At 45.5% G+C, this 12112-nt stretch overlaps 1 protein-coding gene across 1 annotated transcript in view; it reads left to right on the plus strand.

Annotated features, from left to right (window-relative positions):
* The window catches only part of tom1l2a (target of myb1 like 2 membrane trafficking protein a), a gene marked incomplete at its 5' end in the record, with an annotated part of 81883 nt that overhangs the window by 64793 nt on the left and 4978 nt on the right, over window positions 1-12112 (plus strand). Inside the window, 3 exons of the mRNA XM_080724768.1 lie at window positions 3154-3370; window positions 4801-4921; window positions 6514-6589. Coding sequence (XP_080580894.1) covers window positions 3154-3370; window positions 4801-4921; window positions 6514-6589 — 414 coding nt within the window. The remainder of the gene's footprint in view (window positions 1-3153; window positions 3371-4800; window positions 4922-6513; window positions 6590-12112) is intronic.

Raw genomic sequence — 12112 nt, forward strand, 5'->3', positions numbered from 1 at the left:
TGCGACAAAAAAACTAAAAATACGATTGAACTCTACTCTCCATGGCGTGATCAATAGAAAAAAAGTCATTTTGGGGGTGAACTACTCCTTTAATACATTATAATTGTCCTCTATAACTAGAATGTAAAATTAAAAACATGTTAAATATTCTATTTCTTCAAGAAATAGCTAATCTTTCACTCAATAGGGGAAATGCCATGTGTGGTCTATCCCTATGGAATTCATGGCATGCATGTGCAAAAAAATACACATTTGAAATATCGATTTGATGCATATTAACCATAGGAAGTATTACGTTTTATTTTCACATGCCTGCCTTAAATTCCATAGGGATAGACCACACATGGTTTTATGACATCATCAACTTGCGACAGGCATTTCCCCTATTGAGTGAAAGATAAGCTATTTCTTGAAGAAATAACATATTTAAGGTGTTTTTAATTTTACTTTCTAGTTATAGAGGACAATTATAATGGCATATTTGTTGTATTAGCCAGGGATCCCTTTAAGTTTGCCATAGCCTTAACTCTCAATAGCTACTTGCCGTAGCACCAACATCCTTGCAGGCTTACGCAAAGGCAAAATGTAATTTAGATAGCATCAGGTCCACAGATATAAAAAGCTAGATACCTCCTCCGCCGCTGCAGTTCATTGGCGCGACTGGTCAAACAGGACTGGCGGAAGTGCGTAACTGTGAGACTGCGGAAGGCACTCTGCCCCCTCCAATGGGAAAGAGGGAGTCCCGCCAGTCCTGCATCTGATTGGCCTACCGAGCATCCCATTATGTGACGTCCTTCAGAATTCCCAAGAGCCCCGACTCAGAATTCCGTAGGCTTGCATAGAGTTTTACCAACGCTCCACACCGGAGGAGGCGTCTAGCTTTATATGTCTATGATCAGGACATTGTTGATTTTTTTTTTTTAAACTCTTTCTTTGCTTTAATCCCTGCGATCATACCAGACATGGCTGCAGTTCACCAGGACTGTGTCCGCCAGTAAACCCGCCAATGTCAATGTGTGTCCAGTGGATGGGAACTCTCCCTTTTTTACACTGCATGCTGCTTCTTTCTTTCTGTCTTTTGGGTCAATATTTACCCCGCTTGCTCTTGTCTGTTTTGTGTTGCTGCCAGCTGATGGAGGCAAGTATGACAGACAGACAGACAGACAGACAGACAGACAGACAGACAGACAGACAGTTCGGTGCGACCCGGGGAGTCAGTGAACGCCAGTGACACCAGATAGATGTTGACACATCATGTGGTAATGTTGACTCGTGTCAACATTAGGGAGCACCATCATCCAGTGACACTAGACTAGACCTTCCTCCCCCCCCCCCCCGGTCTCTGTAGAAGGCTTTAAAGAGTTGTCCTCATTCAACCCCAGACATTGTGATCTCAATGTGTTGCCTCCAAATCCCTCCGTTAGCCCTCCCTCCCTCCTATCCCCCTTTAGTAGCCTCTAGTCTGCTCCAATCCAGACTGCGTAGAACAGGGTTTCCCCAATAGGCGGCCCGTGGGCCATTTGAGGCCCGAGGGGGGCTACTGTCTGGCCCACACCAAGCCCAGTAATAATGGTGGTATAAGAGCAGCAACAACACTAGTATATCGTCGTTGTCGGGTGGAAATCTCGTATCTCCAAATTTGTACGCTCTTTCCCAAATCATACAAGGCCGTCGCACAAAAGTAGTGAAAACAGCAGATCTACAAGCACACAACGCCTCGCGGTGCGAGGCGTTGTGTGCTTGTAGATCGGCTGTTTTCACTAGTTTAAATAATTTTTTAAATGATAAATGCAAAACGAACGGTTTTGGACAATGTCTACCCGACAACGGCGATATCTGAACAGTCGCTGGAGTAGCGGGAACGCCGCCGTCACCCCCTGCAATGTTGTGGCCCTCAGCTTGGTACCCTAGACATAATTCGGCCCATGGGGAAAACTAATTGGGGAACCCTGATGTAGAATCTCAATAGACCCCCCCCCCCCCCCCCCCCCACAGTGTGAAGGGTGAACATGCCATACCATTTTCATTATCTTTAACCACATGAACACTATAGCATTCCTATTCTGGGGTGAAACATTCTGTGAAAAAGCTCACTGTGAGATTTGGTTGGTGTCGGGGGGAACAAAGTTGGAGACCAAGTATGACCCTACCCCTGGGTAAACTAGTTCACCCTTTGTCAAGTCCCGCCCATTGTCCCACACCCCTCTTCGCACCCATTGGTTGCTGTGTCTTGGTGGGACAAAAGTCCTTTCTCTCCATCCACTACCATTGAAATTCAGTTGCTTCTTATTGTTATTCTGTGTATTCATTGTGTATTCTCATTTTACACTTGGTTTCAGTAAAAAGGAGCCTCTCAGGTGCAGTATAGATTAAAGATTATGTTCAGATTCAAGATACAGTAAAAAAAGGCGGAACCAGGGCGGGACAAGGCAGAAAAAGCCTGCTGATTGGTCAGGACCAATCAGAAGACTGTCAAAGGGTGAATTATATATGGGGTTTAAGTGGTTAAGAGCTGATGTCCTGCTTTGTTGAGCCTAAAGTCCTTAGCTATGCTTGTCTAAATGGAGCTGTGCTGTTGTACTCGTTCATCAAGGGATTTATTAATCAAAGAATTAATAAATAAACACACTGCTCCTCCTGCTAAATCATACATGGGCAACTGGTGGCCCGGGGGCCACATGCGGCCCCCACCTTCACTTAATGCGGCCCGTAGGTTAATACCGGAATACTGTTATATTATTGATTTCAGCTGTTACAATTACAACCATGATCTGCTTTAATTCCGTCAGTCTATATTAGTAGCTTAATGACTAGTATAGTAGTACTAAAATGTATTTTTTTATGTCCATTGTTTTTGTATTTAGGTTCAAAGTTAACATGAGTGATTATATAAATGCGTTTGAAATTAAATCAAAATGTTACATTTCAGGATTCCAATTAAAAAATAACAAAAAATAATTCAGGATTCCAATTCAAAAGAAGCAAAAATAGCGACGCGTTTTGAGCTTGTAGATCTGTTATTTTTGCTTCTTTTGTATGAGATACTAGAATGACAAAGTAGGACGTAGCAATATGCAATGAATGTGGCCCTGTGGAGTGAAGGTGGAAATATAGTGGCCCTCACCATCATCAAAGTTGCCACCCCTGTGCTAGATGCTGAGCGAGGCTACGGAGGACAACCTGATCGACCTGGGCCCAGGCTCCCCGGCTGTGATGGCCCGCCGGACCACCGCCAGCCCCCAGCACCACCCAGCAGCCCCCGCCGCCGCCGCCGTGGGGGGAGGGGCCACGGCCTCCCCGGCCCGGGGGAACCCAGCAGCAGCAGCAGCAGCATCCCCGGCCACGTTGTCCAACACCCTGGCTGGACTGGGTAAGGACCTGTTTCACGCTAGTCTGGGATCACTTCACTTTTCGGGGTTGTAACCGGTCTGGAGCGGAAACCACAACACGTCATGTTGTACTCAAAGGACTACAATTTGCCGGAAAGATCAAACCGGATTCAGTTTTAACCCAAAATATTCCCCTGCGCTCAAGGACATACTTTTAGGGCCTACCTAATAAACTCCTTGATGCGGAGTAGTTTTGCTTTTAAAAAATGTGTTTGGGATATGCATCTTGCATCTATGCATGCCACTTCTTCTAGTGGTTTCCGCGCTTTAGGCGGAAACCAAGCGGCCTGTTGTGAACGAACACCAGGCAAGGTTAGTTTCACCCCATGTCCACATAGGGCATTAACGAAAAAAGTCGACAATACACAAGTCGACTCCCACCAGAGAAAGTCGAAGTAAAAAAAAAAAAAAATCTATTGTGAAAATAGCCGATCTACATGCTCGCAACGCCTCGCAACGCCTCGCAACGCTATAACATTTGGCCAATGTTTAATTTGTCATTTTAGAGGCATTAAAAAGTCCTTAAATTATCACCTTAGAAATGTGCAGATACCCTCTATATACTTAAACTTTATGTTCGTTTGTTTACAGTTGAGTGAGAAAACAATATTTCACATTAAGTTAATCATCTGGGGACCCCCCCCAAAAATAATTGGGGTGGTCGTGTGTGATGTGATGATGACGTCATCAAACGATAAAGTCGACTTCAACTCAACTTTTTACTGTGTTGAGTCAACTTGCAAAAATCACAAGTCGTTAATGTCCATGTCCAACACCCTGGCTGGACTGGGTTAGTACCTGTTTCACCCCCATGTCCAACACCCTGGCTGGACTGGGTTAGTACCTGTTTCACCCCATGTCCAACCCAACACCCTGGCTGGACTGGGTTAGTACCTGTTTCACCCCATGTCCAACACCCTGGCTGGACTGGGTTAGTACCTGTTTCACCCCCATGTCCAACACCTTTTTTAAGCCTGTTTCAGACCAGGAGTGTTTGACGCATCTTAATTATTAATTTTCAATGACAGGCGGCCGATTATTTGGTACGTGCATGGAAACTGAAGCGCAGTGCCAAGAAATGAGCTTGTAATCAGCTTCAATAGTTCCCCCGCCTGTAACAACCTATATGGTTAAATGATCTGTTTGCTGAAAAGCTGATCTGTTCTTTTCCCACAAGCGACACTTTCGATCTGTCATTGTGGTGGTTTCTCCTTGGCGTCTCCAGACATGGGAGCAGACAGCGTTAGCGGCACCCTGGCCAGCCTCTCGGCTCCCCCTCAGAACCGGGTCTCTCATTGTCTCATTGATCTCTCATTGTCTCATCATTGATCTCTCATTGTCTCATTGATCTCTCATTGTCTCATTGATCTCTCATTGTCTCATTGATCTCTCATTGTGGTGGTTTCTCCAGACATGGGAGGGGACAGCGTCAGCGGCACCCTGGCCAGCCTAGCGGCTCCCCCTCAGAACCGGGACGACTTCGACATGTTCGCCCACACCAGAGGAAACTCCCTGGCTGACCAGCGCAAGAAGTAGGTGTCCTCCATGGGTCTCCATGATCTCTGCCTGCTACTGTACCACCCTGCCTTTTACCGCTTTGGACGTTCCCGTTCGCCCCATTTTTCACGGCGGCGCGCTGCCAATAGTACGTTCTTTGGCTCGTTCTTTTGTACCTTGTTTTGATGTCTGTAAACTGATGAGGGGTCGCGCGGGTGTGTACCGTTAACACATCCCCCGTAAAAGTGCTCTCAAAAACCCACTGGACGTTAGCATCAATGGAGTAACAAAACACTTCCTTGTTATTTTCTCTGGGTCTATTGCTCTGTAGCGATTCAGTGGCCTGGACGGATGGCAGCCCACCGCGGCCATTTCACATTAATTCTTGCATGAGGCTGCCCTCTACTGCCAGTATAGCCAAAGTACATCTATTTAATGAGAAAAGAAAATAATATTAATAAAAAAAAATGAATACATCTTTGTCTATAACGTCGCAAAGGTAAGGTACTTTTGCTGGCACAAAACCCAATAAATAAATAATAACATCTGGCAGTAAAACTGTTAAATAGCTCCAGGTTTTGACACTAAAGCGTGCCCACCGGGCAGGTGGAGTTTGCTTTCATGTTGCCCGACCGGACAAGTGCTCATATGAGGGGGGATGCAACAATCGTCTTTAAACACAACACCAGATAACTGTCTAAACACCTGAACGTGGCCAGAGTGCTCTATTTTCTGGTCTGTGGAATGTAAAATAAGAGCACTGTTTATCTACAATGTGCTGTTTTTCACTGTTGCTACACTTAAAAATATAAAATAACATGTGTGAACCCATACCCATTTTTATCACACAGAGATAAAAATCTCTGTGTGTAATAAAATGTATGTGTTAAATTGAACAGTAATTAAAATCATTTTATAATGGACGAGTTCGGGCAAGTGGGCATGACCTTTGGGCAAGTGGGCATGACCTTTGGGCAAGTAGAACATGACCTGTACTTGCCCGACGGGCAAGTGCCAATGAGACCTTAGTGTCAACCCCTGGCTCTATATTCGTGGTTATAGAGCGTTCGCTCAGTAACAGGGCTGTCTTTTGTCTCTGCATCTCTTTGGTAAACAGAATTCTTCAGGATACCAATTTGACCCAGCAGGTGAATTTGGAAACTGATGACAAAGAAATGAGCAGAAAACTGTCGATCTACAAGCTCACACGTATAGGGCTTTTAACCACTTAAAGCCCTTTATACTACTTTTTTCCCCCTCTTGACCAAATCTATTAGCCGGAAAAATGTCCAATGTCTAAATGTTGGCCCCCTGATGGAGACGCTAGGATTAAAGTGGTTAACCACATATTATCTCCTGAAGTCACCATGTTGGACGTTGTTGATGTGATTAGATACGATCGTGTCCTATCAATCTGTCTGCATCTCAACACTGTGTGTGTGTGTGTGTGTGTGTGTGTGTGTGTGTGTGTGTGTGTGTGTGTGTGTGTGTGTGTGTGTGTGTGTGTGTGTGTGTGTGTGTGTGTGTGTGTGCGTGCGTGCGTGCGTGCGTGCGTGCGTGCGTGCGTGCGTGCGTGCGTGCGTGCGTGCGTGCGTGCGTGCGTGCGTGCGTGCGTGCGTGCGTGCAGTGTAAAATACGAGGATCCTCAGGCTCTGGGCAGCTTGGCCTCAGCCTTGGACGTCAGGCAACACAACACTGGAGGGGTGAGTACAGCAAGGCATGCTGGGAGTTGTAGTGTTGGACATAGAAGGTGTGTAGTGTGATGTTTCACATGGCTCTCCATTCCCTCCCCAGTCTTCATGTGACAGTCAGCAGTTTGCTGTGGAGTGACACCAGATCTGACACGTGTGTCACATCCGTCACATCCGTCACATGTGTCACACATGTCACACGTGACAGTAAATGGCTCTACACACATGTATAGACGGATCCACAGCCAGTCATAGCTGCGGTGTCGAGCGAAGCTGATTCTAACCGCTACACCGCATATACAGATCCTTCTCGAAAAATTTGAATATTGTGTAAAAGTAAAATGTCTTGAAACTTTCATATATTTCTTGGAACTTTCATATATTCTAGATACATTGGACATTCAGTGAATTATTCCAAACCTTTTTTTGTTAAAACTTTGAATTTTTCATGAATATCAAAAGTGCATATTTCAAATTATTACAATATTACACGAGACCACTCAAAACAAGGATTTATAATAGAGAAATGTCAACCTTCTGAAGTCAGAGTTGCTTTAAGTCCAGTGGGAAGTTTCTGAAGTCGGTTATGATTTGGGGTGTTATGGCATCTGCAATGCTTTTTCACACAATATTCTAATTTTTCGAGAAGGATCTGTAGGCGGCAGCGCTGTGTAGATTGGTCCTTATGGCTAAAGTGTATACAGTATATACATGCTGTATATATATTAAAGCTCTCATATTAGTATGTAAAGTTTTAAACAGGTTGATGTACACTGCCGTCACAAAGTTGTGCTTTATTAGCGTCCTTAGAAAGCATAAAGCATGCCAGCCAGCGGTGTTTGTGGAGCAGGAATTAACATGAGCTTCCAGACGAGTTCCTACAAGCCCTTCCTTCCTTCCAGTCCGTGTCCTCAGTTCACCTTCCACAAGAATACCTACACTCCTGTAATCTATCTGTCACTGTTGTCTTTGATCTGAATGATGTAACGTACTCTATTATGTACATAATGATACAGTACACACAGACAAAGACACATAGCATGTCACACACACACACACACACACACACACACACACACACACACACACACACACACACACACACACTCACACTCACACACGCCCACGCCCCAGGTGGATTAAGTGGGTGTGGTGGCAGATATCCTCATGTGGCCTGGTCTAGTTATCCTTACCTTATTTAACCTTAGGAGATTCCATGTTTTTTTAGTTTTTTTTTCCTTTTTCTTTTCCTCATGAGTTCATCATGTTATGGAATGAAACAACTCCCACTTTCTCTCCATCCCCCTTTTCCTCTCCTCTCCTCCCCTCCCCTCCCCTCCCCTCCCCTCCCCTCCCCTCCCCTCCCCTCCTTCTTCTACGTTCACTTTCATATTTGACTTTCTTTCCTCCCTCTCTCTCTCTCTCTCTCTCTCTCTCCCTCCCTCTCTCTCTCTCTCTCTCTCTCTCTCCCTCCCTCTCTCCCTCTCCCTCCCTCTCCCTCTCTCTCTCTCTCTCTCTCTCTCTCTCTCTCTCTCTCTCTCTCTCTCTCTCTCTCTCTCTCTCTCTGTACTGTGTGTTGGGGGGGCGGGGTCATAAACTCATCAGCTGATGAGGGTTTTAGGGGATGAGTTGATCCCTCCAGATCAGGAGCTGCCCATAGACAGCTGGCTTATCACCCAAGGAATGGTGAGGACCACGTCTCAGTGTCCGTCCCGTCCTGTCCCCTTGGTCCCCCCTGTCGCCCCCTCTCTCTGTCTCTCACATCATCCGTAAAACAACCAACCTGTCGCATCCCTCCATCCATCCATCCCTCCATCCATCCATCCATCCATGCTCCATGACTGTTGGAACCCCGCGCTGCAGAGCCCACAGACAGCAGACGGGGACGGTGAGGGTTGTTTTGGTCAGAAGGAGACACTCTAGTGCAGTGGTTTGTCAAAATCTTAAGGTTACACCTGGATTTTTTACTTATTAATGCCAAATAAAAAGTTTGAAATATATATATATTTTTACACAGAATGTCCTGCTGTGGCCTATTCGGTAAACGGCATGCGCACTAATTACTGATGTAGTAAATGAACACCAGTAAGACTCCCTAAATAGGGAGATAAGCGACCGTCAGGTCGCATACACAAACTTTAGAAGGCAATGGTAGCCAATCAGGAGGGAATATGGGGAATGGGACAGATCCATGTTGATGACATGAATTACTGTGTACCACTTTGCGTGATTTTAGGGCAACATCATAGTATATAGTGTGTCCCATGGCCAAACTCCCGTGGCACACCTGAACGTGTCACTGTAGAAACAAAAACAAGCAACACTCTGTGCATTCAAATGACAGTTTGCCAGTTCGTAGCACGGCACAAGAAGACTCTCAATGTGTATAAAACAAAGACTCGACAGTCCTTTGGTACTTTTTAATTCATAATACGAGTTTGGACGGCAAGCGCGGGACGCCGAAAAACACGGTCGGGTGTGCCCTTTATTAATTTAAAAGGACCAGAAGGACTTTCTGAACTTGTTCACCGTTTGGCAACCACTGCACAGTGTACAATATGGTAATTTCATAATTATGTCGACGTTCCTCACAGTTGTGAGACTTGACCACATGTCAAATTCACACCATGTTCCTCCACCTAAAGAGACGTGGATGTTTAGATGACTCCACCTCCCCTCTGCTGCTGTGTGTTCTCCCATTCATCCATCCTTAGAGTAAACCTCTCCATCCTTCTCCTCCATGGAAGGAGCAACAAGCCTGAGCCCTGTGTGTGCAGGCTTCCATTCAGTCACACTTAACTCTTTATAACAGTCACACACTAACACCTTATGGAGGAGGGGTGCTGCTAATACTCCAGCTACACAGCGAGTTTTAAACCTTAAAAATGTGCGTTCATGTCACGCAGTGCTTAAGCGTAGTGATAACTTGACCATCCCAGCAGTAAAACAAGTCATTTTGTTGCACCGGATTCTGCAACGCTTCAATGTAGTGATAACCAGGTTTGGTTCCCACGGTCATGAAATTCCTGGAAATATTTTGAAATTAGAAAAAATATTTTTTCCAGTACTGGAAAGGTTTTGGAATTGATCAAGGGTCCTGGAAGGTCCTGGAAAAAATAGCTATGCATTGTCTTTGGTTATTGATTTTGTTAATAACTCTGAAATGACAAATTCAACATTGGCCAAATTGTCAAATATTAGAGGCAGAAATTGTGAAAATAGCAGATCTACTATTTTCACAATAAAACCGTGTTATACAAAATTCCTCAACTCTTAGTGCTCGTCAGGGTGCCAGAGTCCCCAGTTCAAACATGATTATTTCGGGGGTCACGGCCTGAAAAGGTTGAGAACCACTGACATACACTACCTGTCTTTGGGCATTGTGCATAGGAGTAAGTGACTCGTTATTGAGCTGAATTATTGTTATTGTTAAAAATTCAGGAAAAGTTTTTGAAAAGTTTTGGAAATTAATTGGTAAAAATGTGTGGGAACCCTGGATAACGTGACCATCTGAGCAGTAAAACATACACAGTTGTTTCTGCACGTTTAGGAGACACTTCTGTGTGGCACTGAGTATCTTTGTTATTTATCCTCTTGTCTCGATCACGCTAACAGCCAGTAGTTGGAAAAAATGTAGTTAAATAATTTACTAGATGTGTTGTTGTTTTTTTGTACGACTAGCCCGGCTAGCCATCAAGTCCTAACAGGTCGTAGTGAATTAATCTACTAACAGATATATCATCTCAAGTAATACGTTTTTCATGTGAACTTCTGAACATAACATTTAGAAAACATAAGAGTGACACAGCAGTCTGCAGGCATGTGCACACATATACATCAAAGGGGGCTTGAGCCCCTGCCCTTTTACCCGTCTCTCCAGATCATGAATGCAGTTTTTACTATGGTGAAAGAAATGCAAATGCCCCCTCTTTCCATGCCATACCTGAAGGCAGCGTTCAAGAGAATCGCCTTGTCCAAACTCTCCTGAACTTGAATGCAGCATCTTATGTTGAAAGAATTGCCCTCTCTGTGTAGAAATCCATGCCGTTACGCCACATCTCCAGTATTGAGTAACAAAGTCATGACGTGATGACCACAGAAGTAATTCTCTATGGAGAATAACATTGGGTCATCTTAAAATCGTCTCATATAAGCATTGTGGTCCAATAATAAACAAACAGTCTTTGCGATATTGTCGGCGAGGTGGCTCTGTATGGTTTATGATAGTCAGTCACTCATGTTTGATAAAGCCTGTTTCTAGCGAAAATGTAACTAATTCGGCGTTTTCTCACCATCAGTTGATTCTTCATATCCATATGAGTCAAACCGCTGAGATCATTTGTTTATAATTGGAACACAGTTCTTATATGACGTGATATGAAAAAGGTCTATGGGAATTCAGAATGGGGGAAGAAAACCGCGAACCAGGTAGGATGTGTAAATTAAGTCACACTTCACAACTCTATTGACTTGATTTTGCTTAGTCTAGTGTGGTATCAAGTAACGACTCGCTGATATTTTCAATATTTTCACCAAAAGGCCCTTTTTGGAAATTTCAGCCCCTGCCCCTCTAAAATTCTCTGCGTGTCCCTGGTGGTCTGGGATGAACTTGTATGAGTGTGTTATGGACGGCACAGCGACTCCGTCTGTTTCCCCTTCACACAGCCTCTGTTCATTGGCTTTCTTGTTCTCCTAAGGAGACTTTGAAACTCCTCCGCTGACCAGCCTTACTCTTCCTGACCTGCATTACTTCCCATGAGCCTCTGAGACTGCAGTGGAGACTGTGTGCTCTCATGGGGGAAACTCCTCGCCGCTGCTTGTTTATATCAAACAAGAGCCTTCAGGAAAGAGGCTTCAGTTCTCTCAATAGGACTTTGATGTGGGCTCAGCGTCCTCCTCTACCTGAGTGGTCTGGGTTGTGTTTGGTCCCCCAGGCAGACCAAAGCTCCCTGCAGTGGTCTGGGTTGTGTTTGGTCCCCCAGGCAGACTAAAGCTCCCTGCAGTGGTCTGGGTTGTGTTTGGTCCCCCAGGCAGACCAAAGCTCCCTGCAGTGGTCTGGGTTGTGTTTGGTCCCCCAGGCAGACCAAAGCTCCCTGCAGTGGTCTGGGTTGTGTTTGGTCCCCCAGGCAGACCAAAGCTCTCTGCAGTGGTCTGGGTTGTGTTTGGTCCCCCAGGCAGACCAAAGCTCCCTGCAGTGGTCTGGGTTGTGTTTGGTCCCCCAGGCAGACCAAAGCTCCCTGCAGTGGTCTGGTTGTGTTTGGTCCCCCAGGCAGACCAAAGCTCCCTGCAGTGGTCTGGGTTGTGTTTGGTCCCCCAGGCAGACCAAAGCTCTCTGAGTGGGTTGTGTTTGGTCCCCCAGGCAGACCAAAGCTCCCTGCAGTGGTCTGGGTTGTGTTTGGTCCCCCAGGCAGACCAAAGCTCTCTGAGTGGTCTGGTTGTGTTTGGTCCCCCAGGCAGACCAAAGCTCTCTGAGTGGGTTGTGTTTGGTCCCCCAGGCAGACCAAAGCTCTCTGAGTGGTCTGGTTGTGTTTGGTC

Source organism: Nannobrachium achirus (genome assembly GCF_963921795.1).
Source record: "Nannobrachium achirus genome assembly, chromosome: 4".
Taxonomy (NCBI): domain Eukaryota; kingdom Metazoa; phylum Chordata; class Actinopteri; order Myctophiformes; family Myctophidae; genus Nannobrachium; species Nannobrachium achirus.